This window comes from Ranitomeya variabilis, chromosome 5 (genome assembly GCF_051348905.1).
Source record: "Ranitomeya variabilis isolate aRanVar5 chromosome 5, aRanVar5.hap1, whole genome shotgun sequence".
NCBI classification, from domain to species: Eukaryota; Metazoa; Chordata; class Amphibia; order Anura; family Dendrobatidae; genus Ranitomeya; species Ranitomeya variabilis.
The window spans coordinates 5,055,924-5,076,281 of record NC_135236.1 but is presented as its reverse complement, the minus strand read 5'-3'; the positions used below and the strand labels follow the sequence as shown (position 1 = coordinate 5,076,281).

At 51.9% G+C, this 20,358-nt stretch overlaps 1 protein-coding gene across 3 annotated transcripts in view; it reads left to right on the top strand.

The window, feature by feature from the left end:
• CHRNB1 (cholinergic receptor nicotinic beta 1 subunit) overlaps positions 1-20,358 on the top strand; it is a 50,716-nt gene that overhangs the window by 17,789 nt on the left and 12,569 nt on the right. For 2 of the 3 annotated variants that reach the window (XM_077261492.1, XM_077261495.1), the window contains exons 2-7: positions 7,682-7,821; positions 18,367-18,411; positions 18,648-18,757; positions 18,846-18,954; positions 19,054-19,201; positions 19,277-19,468. In XM_077261492.1, coding sequence (XP_077117607.1) covers positions 7,682-7,821; positions 18,367-18,411; positions 18,648-18,757; positions 18,846-18,954; positions 19,054-19,201; positions 19,277-19,468 — 744 coding nt within the window. The remainder of the gene's footprint in view (positions 1-7,681; positions 7,822-18,366; positions 18,412-18,647; positions 18,758-18,845; positions 18,955-19,053; positions 19,202-19,276; positions 19,469-20,358) is intronic. The other variant, XM_077261494.1, reaches the window with a different exon arrangement.

Genomic DNA, 20,358 nt, shown 5'->3' with positions numbered 1-20,358 from the left:
ACCCGGTGGTCTTTCTTACATTATCTGATCGCTCACACTGGTGGTACCCGGTGGTCTTTCTTATAGTATCTGATCGCTCACACCGGTGGTACCCGGGGGTCTTTCTTATAGTATCTGATCGCTCACACCGGTGGTACCTGGTGGTCTTTCTTATATTATCTGATCACTCACACCGGTGGTACCCGGTGGTCTTTCTTACATTATCTGATCGCTCACACTGGTGGTACCCGGTGGTCTTTCTTACATTATCTGATTGCTCACACTGGTGGTACACGGTGGTCTTTCTTATAGTATCTGATCGCTCACACTGGTGGTACCCGGTGGTCTTACAGTATCTGATCGCTCACACCGGTGGTACCCGGTGGTCTTTCTTATAGTATCTGATTGCTCACACCGGTGGTACCTGGTGGTCTTTCTTACAGTATCTGATCGCTCACACTGGTGGTACCCGGTGGTCTTTCTTACATTATCTGATCGCTCACACTGGTGGTACCCGGTGGTCTTTCTTATAGTATCTGATCGCTCACACCGGTGGTACCCGGGGGTCTTTCTTATAGTATCTGATCGCTCACACCAGTGGTACCTGGTGGTCTTTCTTATATTATCTGATCACTCACACCGGTGGTCTTTCTTACATTATCTGATCGCTCACACTGGTGGTACCCGGTGGTCTTTCTTACATTATCTGATTGCTCACACTGGTGGTACACGGTGGTCTTTCTTATAGTATCTGATCGCTCACACTGGTGGTACCCGGTGGTCTTTCTTATAGTATCTGATCGCTCACACCGGTGGTACCCTGTGGGTCTTTCTTATAGTATCTGATCGCTCACACCGGTGGTACCCGGTGGTCTTTCTTATATTATCTGATCACTCACACTGGTGGTACACGGTGGTCTTTCTTATAGTATCTGATCGCTCACACTGGTGGTACCCGGTGGTCTTTCTTACATTATCTGATTGCTCACACTGGTGGTACCCGGGGGTCTTTCTTACAGTATCTGATCGCTCACACCGGTGGTACCCGGTGGTCTTTCTTATAGTATCTGATTGCTCACACTGGTGGTACCCGGTGGTCTTTCTTATAGTATCTGATCGCTCACACTGGTGGTACCCGGTGGTCTTTCTTACAGTATCTGATCGCTCACACTGGTGGTACCCGGTGGTCTTTCTTATAGTATCTGATCGCTCACACTGGTGGTACCCGGGGGTCTTTCTTATAGTATCTGATCGCTCACACCGGTGGTACCTGGTGGTCTTTCTTATATTATCTGATCACTCACACCGGTGGTACCCGGTGGTCTTTCTTACATTATCTGATCGCTCACACTGGTGGTACCCGGTGGTCTTTCTTACAATATATGATTGCTCACACTGGTGGTACACGGTGGTCTTTCTTATAGTATCTGATTGCTCACACCGGTGGTACCCGGTGGTCTTTCTTACATTATCTGATTGCTCACACTGGTGGTACCCGGGGGTCTTTCTTATAGTATCTGATCGCTCACACCAGTGGTACCTGGTGGTCTTTCTTATAGTATCTGATTGCTCACACTGGTGGTACCCGGTGGTCTTTCTTATAGTATCTAATCACTCACACTGGTGGTACCCGGTGGTCTTTCTTACAGTATCTGATCGCTCACACCGGTGGTACCCGGTGGTCTTTCTTGCATTATCTGATCGCTCACACCGGTGGTACCCGGTGGTCTTTCTTATAGTATCTGATTGCTCACACTGGTGGTACCCGGTGGTCTTTCTTACATTATCTGATCGCTCACACTGGTGGTACCCAGGGGTCTTTCTTATAGTATCTGATCGCTCACACCGGTGGTACCCGGGGGTCTTTCTTATAGTATCTGATCGCTCACACCGGTGGTACCTGGTGGTCTTTCTTATATTATCTGATCACTCACACCGGTGGTACCCGGTGGTCTTTCTTATAGTATCTGATCGCTCACACTGGTGGTACCCGGTGGTCTTTCTTATAGTATCTGATTGCTCACACTGGTGGTACCCGGTGGTCTTTCTTATAGTATCTGATCGCTCACACTGGTGGTACCCGGTGGTCTTTCTTACATTATCTGATTGCTCGCACTGGTGGTACCTGGTGGTCTTTCTTACATTATCTGATTGCTCACACTGGTGGTACCCGGTGGTCTTTCTTATAGTATCTAATCACTCACACTGGTGGTACCCGGTGGTCTTTCTTACAGTATCTGATCGCTCACACCGGTGGTACCCGGTGGTCTTTCTTGCATTATCTGATCGCTCACACCGGTGGTACCCGGTGGTCTTTCTTATAGTATCTAATCACTCACACTGGTGGTACCCGGTGGTCTTTCTTATAGTATCTGATCGCTCACACCGGTGGTACCCGGTGGTCTTTCTTATAGTATCTGATCGCTCACACCGGTGGTACCCGGTGGTCTTTCTTATAGTATCTGATCGCTCACACCGGTGATACCCGGTGGTCTTTCTTATAGTATCTGATTGCTCACACTGGTGGTACCCGGTGGTCTTTCTTATAGTATCTGATCGCTCACACCGGTGATACCCGGTGGTCTTTCTTATAGTATCTGATTGCTCACACTGGTGGTACCCGTTGGTCTTTCTTATAGTATCTGATCGCTCACACCGGTGGTTCCCGGTGGTCTTTCTTATAGTATCTGATCGCTCACACTGGTGGTACCCGGTGGTCTTTCTTACATTATCTGATTGCTCACACTGGTGGTACCCGGTGGTCTTTCTTATAGTATCTGATCGCTCACACCGGTGGTACCCGGTGGTCTTTCTTACATTATCTGATCGCTCACACTGGTGGTACCCTGTTGTGAATTCTGCTTTTGGGTTCCCTCCGGTGGTGGTAGGTGGTAATGCAGTTGTTCCTGAGTTGCAGTCCTGGTCAGGTGTTTCTGCTGATTGCAGTTCTGACTGGGGTATTTAGGTGTGCAGGATTCATTAGTCCTTGCCAGTTGTCAATTGTTGTTGGGAGGTGTAGGACCTCTGCCTGGTTCCTCATGCCTTTCTGCCAAATCAGCAAAGATAAGTGTCTGTTTTTTTTTTCTGTGGCACACATGATGTGTGCTTCATGATTCAATGCTATTCTTTTGTGTTTTCTTGTCCAGCTTAGATTGTGTCAGTATTTTCTCAGTCTTGTTTGATTCTCTGGGGTTGGAGATATTCATTCCACGTCTTTAGTTAGATTGTGGAATTTTTTGTATTATCTGCTGTGGATATTTTTTGAAGGGTTTTAATACTGACCGCCTAGTATTCTGTCCTATCCTTTACTATTTAGCTAGAGTGGCCTCTTTTGCTAAATCTTGTTTTCTACCTGCGTGTGTCTTTTCTTCTCCTACTCACAGTCAATATTCGTGGGGGGGCTGCCTATCCTTTGGGGTTCTGCTCCGAGGCAAGGTAGTATTCCTATTTCCATCTATAGGGGTATTTAATCCTCCGGCTGTGTCGATGTGTCTAGGGTTTGTTAGGCACACCCCCCGGCTACTTCTAGTTGCGGTGTTAGTTCAGGATCTGCGGTCAGTATAGTTTCCACCTACTCCAGAGAAAGTTTCATGCGGCTCCAAGGTCACCGGATCATAACAGTACCCCTTGTGGTCTTTCTTACATTATCTGATCGCTCACAACGGTGGTACCCGGTGGTCTTTCTTATAGTATCTGATCGCTCACACCGGTGGTACCCGGTGGTCTTTCTTACATTATCTGATCGCTCACACTGGTGGTACCCGGTGGTCTTTCTTACATTATCTGATCGCTCACACCGGTGGTCTTTCTTATAGTATCTGATCGCTCACACCGGTGGTACCCGGTGGTCTTTCTTACATTATCTGATCACTCACACTGGTGGTACCCGGTGGTCTTTCTTACATTAACTGATCGCTCACACCGGTGGTACCCGGTGGTCTTTCATACATTATCTGATCGCTCACACTGGTGGTACCCGGTGGTCTTTCTTATAGTATCTGATCGCTCACACCGGTGGTACCCGGTGGTCTTTCTTACAGTATCTGATCGCTCACACCGGTGGTACCCGGTGGTCTTTCTTATAGTATCTGATCGCTCACACTGGTGGTACCCGGTGGTCTTTCTTATAGAATCTGATCGCTCACACTGGTGGTTCCCAGTGGTCTTTCTTACATTATCTGATCACTCACACTGGTGGTACCCGGTGGTCTTTCTTATAGTATCTGATCGCTCACACTGGTGGTACCCGGTGGTCTTTCTTATAGTATCTGATCGCTCACACTGGTGGTACCCGGTGGTCTTTCTTACATTATCTGATCGCTCACACCGGTGGTACCCAGTGGTCTTTCTTATAGTATCTGATCGCTCACACTGGTGGTACCCGGTGGTCTTGCTTACAGTATCTGATCGCTCACACCGGTGGTACCCGGTGGTCGGTCTTACAGTATCTGATCGCTCACACTGGTGGTACCCGGTGGTCTTTCTTATAGTATCTGATCGCTCACACCGGTGGTACCCGGTGGTCTTTCTTATAGTATCTGATTGCTCACACCGGTGGTACCCGGTGGTCTTTCTTATAGTATCTGATCGCTCACACCGGTGGTACCCGGTGGTCTTTCTTACATTATCTGATCGCTCACACTGGTGGTACCCGGTGGTCTTTCTTACATTATCTGATCGCTCACACTGGTGGTACCCGGTGGTCTTTCTTACATTATCTGATCGCTCACACTGGTGGTACCCGGTGGTCGGTCTTACAGTATCTGATCGCTCACACTGGTGGTACCCGGTGGTCTTTCTTATAGTATCTGATCGCTCACACCGGTGGTACCCGGTGGTCTTTCTTACAGTATCTGATCGCTCACACTGGTGGTACCCGGTGGTCTTTCTTATAGTATCTGATTGCTCACACTGGTGGTACCCGGTGGTCTTTCTTATAGTATCTGATCGCTCACACCGGTGGTACCCGGTGGTCTTTCTTATAGTATCTGATCGCTCGCACTGGTGGTACCCGGTGGTCTTTCTTATAGTATCTGATCGCTCACACCGGTGGTACCCGGTGGTCTTTCTTACAGTATCTGATCGCTCACACTGGTGGTACCCGGTGGTCTTTCTTATAGTATCTGATTGCTCACACTGGTGGTACCCGGTGGTCTTTCTTACATTATCTGATCGCTCACACCGGTGGTACCCAGTGGTCTTTCTTACATTATCTGATCGCTCACACCGGTGGTACTCGGTGGTCTTTCTTATAGTATCTGATCACTCACACTGGTGGTACCCGGTGGTCTTTCTTACAGTATCTGATCGCTCACACTGGTGGTCTTTCTTACATTATCTGATCGCTCACACCGGTGGTACTCGGTGGTCTTTCTTACATTATCTGATCGCTCACACTGGTGGTACCCGGTGGTCTTTCTTACATTATCTGATCGCTCACACCGGTGGTACTCGGTGGTCTTTCTTACATTATCTGATCACTCACACTGGTGGTACCCGGTGGTCTTTCTTACATTATCTGATCGCTCACAACGGTGGTACCCGGTGGTCTTTCTTATAGTATCTGATCGCTCACACCGGTGGTACCCAGTGGTCTTTCTTATAGTATCTGATCGCTCACACCGGTGGTACCCGGTGGTCTTTCTTACATTATCTGATCACTCACACTGGTGGTACCCGGTGGTCTTTCATACATTATCTGATCGCTCACACTGGTGGTACCCGGTGGTCTTTCTTATAGTATCTGATCGCTCACACCGGTGGTACCTGGTGGTCTTTCTTACAGTATCTGATCGCTCACACCGGTGGTACCCGGTGGTCTTTCTTATAGTATCTGATCGCTCACACTGGTGGTACCCGGTGGTCATTCTTATAGTATCTGATCGCTCACACCGGTGGTACCCGGTGGTCTTTCTTACATTATCTGATTGCTCACACTGGTGGTACCCGGTGGTCATTCTTATAGTATCTGATCGCTCACACTGGTGGTACCCGGTGGTCTTTCTTACATTATCTGATCGCTCACACTGGTGGTACCCGGTGGTCTTTCTTATAGAATCTGATCGCTCACACTGGTGGTACCCGGTGGTCTTTCTTATAGTATCTGATCGCTCACACTGGTGGTACCCGGTGGTCTTTCTTACATTATCTGATCGCTCACACCGGTGGTACCCGGTGGTCTTTCTTATAGTATCTGATCACTCACACTGGTGGTACCCGGTGGTCTTTCTTACATTATCTGATCGCTCACACCGGTGGTACCCGGTGGTCTTTCTTACATTAACTGATCGCTCACACCGGTGGTACCCGGTGGTCTTTCATACATTATCTGATCGCTCACACTGGTGGTACCCGGTGGTCTTTCTTATAGTATCTGATCTCTCACACTGGTGGTACCCGGTGGTCTTTCTTATAGTATCTGATCGCTCACACTGGTGGTACCCGGTGGTCTTTCTTGCATTATCTGATCGCTCACACCGGTGGTACCCAGTGGTCTTTCTTATAGTATCTGATCGCTCACACTGGTGGTACCCGGTGGTCTTTCTTATAGTATCTGATTGCTCACACTGGTGGTACCCGGTGGTCTTTCTTATAGTATCTGATCGCTCACACTGGTGGTACCCGGTGGTCTTTCTTGCATTATCTGATCGCTCACACCGGTGGTACCCGGTGGTCTTTCTTATAGTATCTGATCGCTCACACCGGTGGTACCCGGTGGTCTTTCTTATAGTATCTGATCACTCACACTGGTGGTACCCGGTGGTCTTTCTTGCATTATCTGATCGCTCACACTGGTGGTACCCGGTGGTCTTTCTTATAGTATCTGATCACTCACACTGGTGGTACCCGGTGGTCTTTCTTACATTATCTGATCACTCACACTGGTGGTTCCCAGTGGTCTTTCTTATAGTATCTGATCGCTCACACTGGTGGTACCCGGTGGTCTTTCTTATAGTTTCTGATCGCTCACACCGGTGGTACCCGGTGGTCTTTCTTGCATTATCTGATCGCTCACACTGGTGGTACCCGGTGGTCTTTCTTATAGTATCTGATCACTCACACTGGTGGTACCCGGTGGTCTTTCTTACATTATCTGATCACTCACACTGGTGGTTCCCAGTGGTCTTTCTTATAGTATCTGATCGCTCACACTGGTGGTACCCGGTGGTCTTTCTTGCATTATCTGATCGCTCACACCAGTGGTACCCGGTGGTCTTTCTTATAGTATCTGATTGCTCACACCGGTGGTACCCGGTGGTCTTTCTTATAGTTTCTGATCGCTCACACCGGTGGTACCCGGTGGTCTTTCTTATAGTATCTGATTGCTCACACTGGTGGTACCCGATGGTCTTTCTTACATTATCTGATCACTCACACTTGTTGTACCCCGTGGTCTTTCTCTCTGTAGCTCGCCATGTTGGCTGAAATTGGCAGTTCCTGGTAGCTGGCGCTCGGCATTGACTGTTTGGCCCCGTCAGTCCCTTGTAGTGTTGATTGTGTTTTTCCCTCCATCTTTGATCCCTTTCAGTTTAGTCTCTGCAGTATCTCTAATAAAATTCTATTACACACTAGATCGAGAGCACTACTCCCCCAACATGATCCAACCCCACGAATGAGTAAAATGCAATTATCTTATGCTATGTACATGAAATACTACAACTCCCAGCATGACCTGATCATGTGACACATCTATTATTGACAGGGGTGAGAGCTGCTAATAGTGAGGGATCGCTGAGAGACAAATTGTTTGAAGGTTACAATGCTGATGTTCGACCTACGAGGGACCCCCAGGAGAAGGTGACCGTACAGGTTGGGATGGTCTTGTCCCAGCTCATCAGCCTGGTAAGAAGATAGACTGCATGCCGGAATACCCAAGAAAGAGAGGCTACCATGATAACCCAATAATGCTGCCCCAGACAGAGCTGCTGCTAGAGGCCGCCATGCTCTCCCCATAGCACTGCCCCAGAGAGAGCTGCTGCTAGAGGGCACCATGTTATCCCCATTCTACTGCCCCAGAGAGAGCTGCCAGTAGAGGGCGCCATGCCTTACTCATAATACTGTCCCTGGAAAAGCTGCCACTAGAGGGCGCCATGCTATCATCATTCTACTGCCACTAGAGGGCGCCATTCTACTGCCCCAGGAAGAGCTACCGCTAGATGGCACCATGTTATCCCCATTCTACTGCCCCAGGAAGAGCTGCCGCTATAGGGCACCATGCTATCCCCATTCTACTGCCCTAGGAAGAGCTGTCGCTAGAGGGCACCATGTTATCCCCATTCTACTGCCCCAGTAAGAGCTGCCGCTATAGGGCACCATGTTATCCCCATTCTACTGCCCCAGGAAGAGCTGCCGCTAGAGGGCACCATGTTATCCCCATTCTACTGCCCTAGGAAGAGCTGCCGCTAGAGGGCACCATGTTATCCCCATTCTACTGCCCCAGTAAGAGCTGCCACTAGATGGCACCATGTTATCCCCATTCTACTGCCCCAGTAAGAGCTGTCGCTAGAGGGCACCATGTTATCCCCATACTACTGCCCCAGTAAGAGCTCTCGCTATAGGGCACCATGTTATCCCCATTCTACTGCCCCAGGAGGAGCTGCCACTAGATGGCACCATGTTATCCCCATTCTACTGCCCCAGTAAGAGCTGTCGCTAGAGGGCACCATGTTATCCCCATTCTACTGCCCCAGGAGGAGCTGCCGCTATAGGGCACCATGTTATCCTCATTCTACTGCCCCAGTAAGAGCTGTCACTAGAGGGCGCCATGTTATCCCCATTCTACTGCCCCAGTAAGAGCTGTCGCTAGAGGGCACCATGTTATCCCCATTCTACTGCCCCAGTAAGAGCTGTCGCTATAGGGCACCATGCTATCCCCATTCTACTGCCCCAGGAGGATCTGCCGCTAGAGGGCACCATGTTATCCCCATTCTACTGCCCCAGGAAGAGCTGCCGCTATAGGGCACCATGTTATCCCCATTCTACTGCCCCAGGAAGAGCTGTCGCTAGAGGGCACCATGTTATCCCCATTCTACTGCCCCAGGAAGAGCTGCCGCTATAGGGCACCATGTTATCCCCATTCTACTGCCCCAGGAAGAGCTGTCGCTAGAGGGCACCATGTTATCCCCATTCTACTGCCCCAGTAAGAGCTGCCGCTATAGGGCACCATGTTATCCCCATTCTACTGGCCTAGGAAGAGCTGCCGCTAGAGGGCACCATGTTATCCCCATTCTACTGCCCCAGTAAGAGCTGTCGCTAGAGGGCACCATGTTATCCCCATTCTACTGCCCCAGGAAGAGCTGTCACTAGATGGCACCATGTTATCCCCATTCTACTGCCCCAGTAAGAGCTGTCGCTAGAGGGCACCATGTTATCCCCATACTACTGCCCCAGTAAGAGCTCTCGCTATAGGGCACCATGTTATCCCCATTCTACTGCCCCAGGAGGAGCTGCCACTAGATGGCACCATGTTATCCCCATACTACTGCCCCAGTAAGAGCTCTCGCTATAGGGCACCATGTTATCCCCATTCTACTGCCCCAGGAGGAGCTGCCGCTATAGGGCACCATGTTATCCTCATTCTACTGCCCCAGTAAGAGCTGTCACTAGAGGGCGCCATGTTATCCCCATTCTACTGCCCCAGTAAGAGCTGTCGCTAGAGGGCACCATGTTATCCCCATTCTACTGCCCCAGTAAGAGCTGTCGCTATAGGGCACCATGCTATCCCCATTCTACTGCCCCAGGAGGATCTGCCGCTATAGGGCACCATGCTATCCCCATTCTACTGCCCCAGGAAGAGCTGCCGCTAGAGGGCACCATGTTATCCCCATTCTACTGCCCCAGGAAGAGCTGTCGCTAGAGGGCACCATGTTATCCCCATTCTACTGCCCCAGTAAGAGCTGTCGCTAGAGGGCACCATGTTATCCCCATTCTACTGCCCCAGGAAGAGCTGCCGCTAGAGGGCACCATGTTATCCCCATTCTACTGCCCTAGGAAGAGCTGCCGCTAGAGGGCACCATGTTATCCCCATTCTACTGCCCCAGTAAGAGCTGTCGCTATAGGGCACCATGTTATCCCCATTCTACTGCCCCAGGAAGAGCTGTCGCTAGAGGGCACCATGTTATCCCCATTCTACTGCCCCAGTAAGAGCTGCCGCTATAGGGCACCATGCTATCCCCATTCTACTGCCCCAGTAAGAGCTGTCGCTAGAGGGCACCATGTTATCCCCATTCTACTGCCCTAGGAAGAGCTGCCGCTAGAGGGCACCATGTTATCCCCATTCTACTGCCCCAGTAAGAGCTGCCGCTATAGGGCACCATGTTATCCCCATTCTACTGCCCCAGGAAGAGCTGTCGCTAGAGGGCACCATGTTATCCCCATTCTACTGCCCCAGTAAGAGCTGCCGCTATAGGGCACCATGCTATCCCCATTCTACTGCCCCAGTAAGAGCTGTCGCTAGAGGGCACCATGTTATCCCCATTCTACTGCCCTAGGAAGATCTGTCGCTATAGGGCACCATGTTATCCCCATTCTACTGCCCCAGGAAGAGCTGCCGCTAGAGGGCACCATGTTATCCCCATTCTACTGCCCTAGGAAGAGCTGCCGCTAGAGGGCACCATGTTATCCCCATTCTACTGCCCCAGTAAGAGCTGTCGCTATAGGGCACCATGTTATCCCCATTCTACTGCCCCAGGAAGAGCTGTCGCTATAGGGCACCATGTTATCCCCATTCTACTGCCCCAGGAAGAGCTGCCGCTAGAGGGCACCATGTTATCCCCATTCTACTGCCCTAGGAAGAGCTGCCGCTAGAGGGCACCATGTTATCCCCATTCTACTGCCCTAGGAAGAGCTGCCGCTAGAGGGCACCATGTTATCCCCATTCTACTGCCCCAGTAAGAGCTGTCGCTATAGGGCACCATGTTATCCCCATTCTACTGCCCCAGGAAGAGCTGTCGCTATAGGGCACCATGTTATCCCCATTCTACTGCCCCAGGAAGAGCTGCCGCTAGCGGGCACCATGTTATCCCCATTCTACTGCCCTAGGAAGAGCTGCCACTAGAGGGCACCATGTTATCCCCATTCTATTGCCCCAGGAAGAGCTGCCGCTAGCGGGCACCATGTTATCCCCATTCTACTGCCCCAGTAAGAGCTGCCGCTAGAGGGCACCATGTTATCCCCATTCTACTGCCCCAGTAAGAGCTGTCGCTAGAGGGCACCATGTTATCCCCATTCTACTGCCCTAGGAAGAGCTGCCGCTAGAGGGCACCATGTTATCCCCATTCTACTGCCCCAGTAAGAGCTGCCGCTAGAGGGCACCATGTTATCCCCATTCTACTGCCCTAGGAAGAGCTGCCGCTAGCGGGCACCATGTTATCCCCATTCTACTGCCCCAGGAAGAGCTGCCACTAGAGGGCACCATATTATCCCCATTCTACTGCCCCAGTAAGAGCTGTCGCTAGAGGGCACCATGTTATCCCCATTCTACTGCCCCAGTAAGAGCTGTCGCTAGAGGCCACCATATTATCCCCATTCTACTGCCCCAGGAAGAGCTGTCGCTATAGGGCACCATGTTATCCCCATTCTACTGCCCCAGGAGGAGCTGCCACTAGATGGCACCATGTTATCCCCATTCTACTGCCCCAGTAAGAGCTGTCGCTAGAGGGCACCATGTTATCCCCATACTACTGCCCCAGTAAGAGCTCTCGCTATAGGGCACCATGTTATCCCCATTCTACTGCCCCAGGAGGAGCTGCCGCTATAGGGCACCATGTTATCCTCATTCTACTGCCCCAGTAAGAGCTGTCACTAGAGGGCGCCATGTTATCCCCATTCTACTGCCCCAGTAAGAGCTGTCGCTAGAGGGCACCATGTTATCCCCATTCTACTGCCCCAGTAAGAGCTGTCGCTATAGGGCACCATGCTATCCCCATTCTACTGCCCCAGGAGGATCTGCCGCTAGAGGGCACCATGTTATCCCCATTCTACTGCCCCAGGAAGAGCTGCCGCTATAGGGCACCATGCTATCCCCATTCTACTGCCCCAGGAAGAGCTGCCGCTAGAGGGCACCATGTTATCCCCATTCTACTGCCCCAGGAAGAGCTGTCGCTAGAGGGCACCATGTTATCCCCATTCTACTGCCCCAGTAAGAGCTGTCGCTAGAGGGCACCATGTTATCCCCATTCTACTGCCCCAGGAAGAGCTGCCGCTAGAGGGCACCATGTTATCCCCATTCTACTGCCCTAGGAAGAGCTGCCGCTAGAGGGCACCATGTTATCCCCATTCTACTGCCCCAGTAAGAGCTGTCGCTATAGGGCACCATGTTATCCCCATTCTACTGCCCCAGGAAGAGCTGTCGCTAGAGGGCACCATGTTATCCCCATTCTACTGCCCCAGTAAGAGCTGCCGCTATAGGGCACCATGCTATCCCCATTCTACTGCCCCAGTAAGAGCTGTCGCTAGAGGGCACCATGTTATCCCCATTCTACTGCCCTAGGAAGATCTGTCGCTATAGGGCACCATGTTATCCCCATTCTACTGCCCCAGGAAGAGCTGCCGCTAGAGGGCACCATGTTATCCCCATTCTACTGCCCTAGGAAGAGCTGCCACTAGAGGGCACCATGTTATCCCCATTCTACTGCCCCAGTAAGAGCTGTCGCTATAGGGCACCATGTTATCCCCATTCTACTGCCCCAGGAAGAGCTGTCGCTATAGGGCACCATGTTATCCCCATTCTACTGCCCCAGGAAGAGCTGCCGCTAGAGGGCACCATGTTATCCCCATTCTACTGCCCTAGGAAGAGCTGCCGCTAGAGGGCACCATGTTATCCCCATTCTACTGCCCTAGGAAGAGCTGCCGCTAGAGGGCACCATGTTATCCCCATTCTACTGCCCCAGTAAGAGCTGTCGCTATAGGGCACCATGTTATCCCCATTCTACTGCCCCAGGAAGAGCTGTCGCTATAGGGCACCATGTTATCCCCATTCTACTGCCCCAGGAAGAGCTGCCGCTAGCGGGCACCATGTTATCCCCATTCTACTGCCCTAGGAAGAGCTGCCGCTAGAGGGCACCATGTTATCCCCATTCTACTGCCCCAGGAAGAGCTGCCGCTAGCGGGCACCATGTTATCCCCATTCTACTGCCCCAGTAAGAGCTGCCGCTAGAGGGCACCATGTTATCCCCATTCTACTGCCCCAGTAAGAGCTGTCGCTAGAGGGCACCATGTTATCCCCATTCTACTGCCCTAGGAAGAGCTGCCGCTAGAGGGCACCATGTTATCCCCATTCTACTGCCCCAGTAAGAGCTGCCGCTAGAGGGCACCATGTTATCCCCATTCTACTGCCCTAGGAAGAGCTGCCGCTAGCGGGCACCATGTTATCCCCATTCTACTGCCCCAGGAAGAGCTGCCACTAGAGGGCACCATATTATCCCCATTCTACTGCCCCAGTAAGAGCTGTCGCTAGAGGGCACCATGTTATCCCCATTCTACTGCCCTAGGAAGAGCTGCCGCTAGAGGGCACCATGTTATCCCCATTCTACTGCCCCAGTAAGAGCTGCCGCTAGAGGGCACCATGTTATCCCCATTCTACTGCCCTAGGAAGAGCTGCCGCTAGCGGGCACCATGTTATCCCCATTCTACTGCCCCAGGAAGAGCTTCCACTAGAGGTCACCATATTATCCCCATTCTACTGCCCCAGTAAGAGCTGTCGCTAGAGGGCACCATGTTATCCCCATTCTACTGCCCTAGGAAGAGCTGCCGCTAGAGGGCACCATGTTATCCCCATTCTACTGCCCCAGTAAGAGCTGTCGCTAGAGGGCACCATGTTATCCCCATTCTACTGCCCCAGAAGGAGCTGCCGCTAGAGGGCACCATGTTATCCCCATTCTACTGCCCTAGGAAGAGCTGCCGCTAGAGGGCACCATGTTATCCCCATTCTACTGCCCTAGGAAGAGCTGCCGCTAGCGGGCACCATATTATCACCATTCTACTGCCCCAGGAAGAGCTGCCGCTAGAGGCCACCATGTTATCCCCATTCTACTGCCCCAGTAAGAGCTGCCGCTAGAGGGCACCATGTTATCCCCATTCTACTGCCCCAGTAAGAGCTGCTGCTAGAGGGCACCATGTTATCCCCATTCTACTGCCCCAGGAAGAGCTGCCGCTATAGGGCACCATGTTATCCCCATTCTACTGCCCCAGGAAGAGCTGCCGCTAGAGGGCACCATGTTATCCCCATTCTACTGCCCTAGGAAGAGCTGCCGCTAGAGGGCACCATGTTATCCCCATTCTACTGCCCCAGTAAGAGCTGTCGCTAGAGGGCACCATGTTATCCCCATACTACTGCCCCAGTAAGAGCTCTCGCTATAGGGCACCATGTTATCCCCATTCTACTGCCCCAGGAGGAGCTGCCGCTATAGGGCACCATGTTATCCTCATTCTACTGCCCCAGTAAGAGCTGTCACTAGAGGGCGCCATGTTATCCCCATTCTACTGCCCCAGTAAGAGCTGTCGCTAGAGGGCACCATATTATCCCCATTCTACTGCCCCAGTAAGAGCTGTCGCTATAGGGCACCATGTTATCCCCATTCTACTGCCCCAGGAAGAGCTGCCGCTAGAGGGCACCATGCTATCCCCATTCTACTGCCCCAGTAAGAGCTGTCGCTAGAGGGCACCATGTTATCCCCATTCTACTGCCCTAGGAAGATCTGTCGCTATAGGGCACCATGTTATCCCCATTCTACTGCCCCAGGAAGAGCTGCCGCTAGAGGGCACCATGTTATCCCCATTCTACTGCCCTAGGAAGAGCTGCCGCTAGAGGGCACCATGTTATCCCCATTCTACTGCCCCAGTAAGAGCTGTCGCTATAGGGCACCATGTTATCCCCATTCTACTGCCCCAGGAAGAGCTGTCGCTATAGGGCACCATGTTATCCCCATTCTACTGCCCCAGGAAGAGCTGCCGCTAGAGGGCACCATGTTATCCCCATTCTACTGCCCTAGGAAGAGCTGCCGCTAGAGGGCACCATGTTATCCCCATTCTACTGCCCTAGGAAGAGCTGCCGCTAGAGGGCACCATGTTATCCCCATTCTACTGCCCCAGGAAGAGCTGCCGCTAGCGGGCACCATGTTATCCCCATTCTACTGCCCCAGTATGAGCTGCCGCTAGAGGGCACCATGTTATCCCCATTCTACTGCCCTAGGAAGAGCTGCCGCTAGAGGGCACCATGTTATCCCCATTCTACTGCCCCAGGAAGAGCTGCCGCTAGCGGGCACCATGTTATCCCCATTCTACTGCCCTAGGAAGAGCTGCCGCTAGAGGGCACCATGTTATCCCCATTCTACTGCCCCAGTAAGAGCTGCCGCTAGAGGGCACCATGTTATCCCCATTCTACTGCCCTAGGAAGAGCTGCCGCTAGCGGGCACCATGTTATCCCCATTCTACTGCCCCAGGAAGAGCTGCCACTAGAGGGCACCATATTATCCCCATTCTACTGCCCCAGTAAGAGCTGTCGCTAGAGGGCACCATGTTATCCCCATTCTACTGCCCTAGGAAGAGCTGCCGCTAGAGGGCACCATGTTATCCCCATTCTACTGCCCCAGTAAGAGCTGCCGCTAGAGGGCACCATGTTATCCCCATTCTACTGCCCTAGGAAGAGCTGCCGCTAGCGGGCACCATGTTATCCCCATTCTACTGCCCCAGGAAGAGCTGCCACTAGAGGGCACCATATTATCCCCATTCTACTGCCCCAGTAAGAGCTGTCGCTAGAGGGCACCATGTTATCCCCATTCTACTGCCCCAGGAAGAGCTGCCGCTAGAGGGCACCATGTTATCCCCATTCTACTGCCCCAGTAAGAGCTGTCGCTAGAGGGCACCATGTTATCCCCATTCTACTGCCCCAGAAGGAGCTGCCGCTAGAGGGCACCATGTTATCCCCATTCTACTGCCCTAGGAAGAGCTGCCGCTAGAGGGCACCATGTTATCCCCATTCTACTGCCCTAGGAAGAGCTGCCGCTAGCGGGCACCATGTTATCCCCATTCTACTGCCCCAGGAAGAGCTGCCGCTAGCGGGCACCATGTTATCCCCATTCTACTGCCCCAGTAAGAGCTGCCGCTAGAGGCCACCATGTTATTCCCATTCTACTGCCCCAGTAAGAGCTGCCGCTAGAGGGCACCATGTTATCCCCATTCTACTGCCCCAGTAAGAGCTGCTGCTAGAGGGCACCATGTTATCCCCATTCTACTGCCCCAGTAAGAGCTGCCGCTAGAGGGCACCATGTTATCCCCATTCTACTGCCCCAGTAAGAGCTGCCGCTAGAGGGCACCATGTTATCCCCATTCTACTGCCCCAGTAAGAGCTGCCGCTAGAGGGCACCATGTTATCCCCATTCTACCGCCCCAGGAAGAGCTGCCGCTAGAGGGCACCATGTTATCCCCATTCTACTGCCCTAGAAAGGGCTTTTGCTAGAGGGCACCATGTTATCCCCAGTCTACTGCCCCAGTAAGAGCTGCCACTAGAGGGCACCCTGTTATCCCCATTCTACTGCCCCAGCAAGAGCTGCCACTAGAGGGCACCATGTTTTCCCCATTCTACTGCCCCAGGAGGAGCTGCCGCTAGAGGGCCTCATGTTATCCCCATTCTACTGCCCCAGGAAGAGCTGTCGCTAGAGGGCACCATGTTATCCCCATTCTACTGCCCCAGGAAGAGCTGTCGCTAGAGGGCACCATGTTATCCCCATTTTACTGCCCCAGTAAGAGCTGCCGCTAGAGGGCACCATGTTATCCCCATTCTACTGCCCCAGTAAGAGCTGTCGCTAGAGGGCACCATGTTATCCCCATTCTACTGCCCCAGGAAGAGCTGTCGCTAGAGGGCACCATGTTATCCCCATTTTACTGCCCCAGTAAGAGCTGCCGCTAGAGGGCACCATGTTATCCCTATTCTACTACCCCAGTAAGAGCTGCCACTAGATGGCACCATGTTATCCCCATTCTACTGCCCCAGGAAGAGCTGTCACTAGAGGGCACCATGTTATCCCCATTCTACTGCCCTAGGAAGATCTGCCGCTGGAGGGCGCCATGTTATCCCCATTCTACTGCCCCAGTAAGAGCTGCCGCTAGAGGGCGCGATGTTATCCACATTCTACTGCCCCAGGAAGAGCTGCCGCTAGAGGGCACCATGTTATCCCCATTCTACTGCCCCAGGAAGAGCTGCCGCTAGAGGGCACCATGTTATCCCCATTCTACTACCCCAGGAAGAGCTGCCGCTATAGGGCACCATGCTATCCCCATTCTACTGCCCTAGGAAGATCTGCCGCTGGAGGGCGCCATGTTATCCCCATTCTACTGCCCCAGTAAGAGCTGCCGCTATAGGGCACCATGCTATCCCCATTCTACTGCCCTAGGAAGAGCTGCCGCTAGAGGGCACCATGTTATCCCCATTCTACTGCCCTAGGAAGAGCTGTCGCTAGAGGGCACCATGTTATCCCCATTCTACTGCCCTAGGAAGAGCTGTCGCTAGAGGGCACCATGTTATCCCCATTCTACTGCCCCAGGAGGAGCTGCCGCTAGAGGGCACCATGTTATCCCCATTCTACTGCCCCAGGAATAGCTGCCGCTAGAGGGCACCATGTTATCCCCATTCTACTGCCCCAGGAAGAGCTGTCGCTAGAGGGCACCATGTTATCCCCATTCTACTGCCCCAGGAAGAGCTGTCGCTAGAGGGCACCATGTTATCCCCATTCTACTGCCCCAGGAGGAGCTGCCGCTAGAGGGCACCATGTTATCCCCATTCTACTGTCCCAGGAGGAGCTGCCACTAGAGGCCACCATGTTATCCCCATTCTACTGCCCCAGGAAGAGCTGCCGCTAGAGGGCGCCATGCTATCACCATTCTACTGCCCCAGGAAGAGCTGCCGCTAGAGGGCGCCATGCTATCACCATTCTATTGCCCCAGGAAGAGCTGCCACTAGAGGGCGCCATGCTATCACCTTTCTACTGCCCCAGGAAGAGCTGCCGCTAAAGGGCACCATGCTATCACCATTCTACTGCCCCAGAAAGAGCTGTCGCTAGAAGGCGCCATGCTATTCCCATTCTACTGCCTCTAGAGGGCATCATGCTATCACCATTCTACTGCCCCAAGAAGAGATGTCACTACAGGGTGCCATGTTATCCCTATCGCTCTGCCCCAGAATCTCCCAGGAAGAGCTGCCACTGTGTCGTCCGCTCATACCCCCTTAGAGCCTACCCGCTCCTCCTCATGCACAGTTTTCAGCCCTTATCTTCTCAAGACCATTGTATGGGGACACGATGGACCTTGCATGGTATCCACAGACAGGTCTATGAGAGAGATAAGAGTATACAAGAAAAGTCCCTTGACTTATGTTTCCTTTGTCTCCTGTAGAACGAAAAGGATGAAGAGCTGACAACTAAGGGCTTCATGAATCTGGTAAGTGGTGGTCGGCGGATGAGGTCTCCTTTCTACATATTTACCATTTTAGGGGTTGTACCTTCCTAGCATTGGGTTGTTGACACCACAAATACATAGACGAGGTTATGCTACCTGTCTAGGGAACCCCACTCAGGAAACATGGGGGTTCCATCAAACGGTGCACTCTTCACATGGATCTGGAGCCACCATGCTGCTTCTCTTCAGTGTTGGATGTGATTTTCTGCTTTGTACAGGCTTGGAATGATCTTAGACTCACCTGGGACCCCAAACAATACAGTGGTATCGAGACCCTGCGGATCCCCTCTGATCAGGTTTGGAAGCCAGATATCGTGCTCATGAACAAGTGAGTATGTTCATGAGGCAAGTTGCAGTGATAGCGCTCCTGCGGCCTCGGGCTCCCACCATCACCTAGTCTTTCTTCATTTTGGCAGCAATGACGGCGAGTTTGACGTTGCATTAGCGGTGGAAGTCCTGATTAACTGGAAGGGGAATGTGACGTGGCACCCGCCATCCCTGTATCACAGCAGCTGCAGCATTGAGGTGAGGAGACCATCTGCATCCTTCTGCCATATTGGCTTCACAGGCCTCCACCCATGGTCGCTGACCTTCTCCATGGTCCTCTACATCCTTCTTGTCTAGGTGAAGTACTTTCCCTTTGACTGGCAGAACTGCAGCATGGTGTTCCGGTCTCAAACTTATGGAGCGGATGAAATCACCCTAGAGCATCCCCGAGATTCACAAGGAAAGGAAATAACACAAGTGGTCATCTTTCCAAACACCTTCACGGGTGAGGACATGTTCATGGTGTGTGCGGGTCCCATTGCTGCATAGACCGTGGCTGATGAGACTCATATACTTGCAGAGAATGGTCAGTGGGAGATTCGCCATCGATCTTCCCGGAAAAACACTCTCCCCACAGACCCGACCTATGAAGATATCACCTTTTACCTGGTGATTCGCCGCAAACCCTTGTTCTACATCGTCAACATCATTGTCCCATGTGTCCTCATTACCATCCTTGCCATCTTTGTGTTTTATCTGCCCCCGGATGCAGGTAACAAACTGTACTGACTGATGGGCTCATATCTCCACCGCAAGCAGTAGCGTAGAGGAGGGCTAGTCAAGCTGGAAAGTGTTGTGATGAAGACATAGCGGTGTAGAAGTGCGGTGTATATAGACAGTGGTGTAGAAGTGCAGTGTATATAGACAGCGGTGTAGAAGTGCAGTGTATATAGACAGCGGTGTAGAAGTGCAGTGTATATAGACAGCGGTGTAGAAGTGCAGTGTATATATACAGCGGTGTAGAAGTACGGTGTATATAGACAGTGGTGTAGAAGTGCGGTGTATATAGACAGTGGTGTAGAAGTGCGGTGTATATAGACAGTGGTGTAGAAGTGCAGTGTAGAAGTGCGGTGTATATAGACAGTGGTGTAGAAGTGCGGTGTATATAGACAGTGGTGTAGAAGTGCGGTGTATATAGACAGTGGTGTAGAAGTGCGGTGTAGAAGTGCGGTGTATATAGACAGTGGTGTAGAAGTGCGGTGTATATAGACAGTGGTGTAGAAGTGCGGTGTATATAGACAGTGGTGTAGAAGTGCGGTGTATATAGACAGTGGTGTAGAAGTGCGGTGTATATAGACAGTGGTGTAGAAGTGCGGTGTATATAGACAGTGGTGTAGAAGTGCGGTGTATATAGACAGTGGTGTAGAAGTGCAGTGTAGAAGTGCGGTGTATATAGACAGTGGTGTAGAAGTGCGGTGTATATAGACAGTGGTGTAGAAGTGCGGTGTATATAGACAGTGGTGTAGAAGTGCGGTGTATATAGACAGTGGTGTAGAAGTGCAGTGTAGAAGTGCGGTGTATATAGACAGTGGTGTAGAAGTGCGGTGTATATAGACAGTGGTGTAGAAGTGCGGTGTATATAGACAGTGGTGTAGAAGTGCG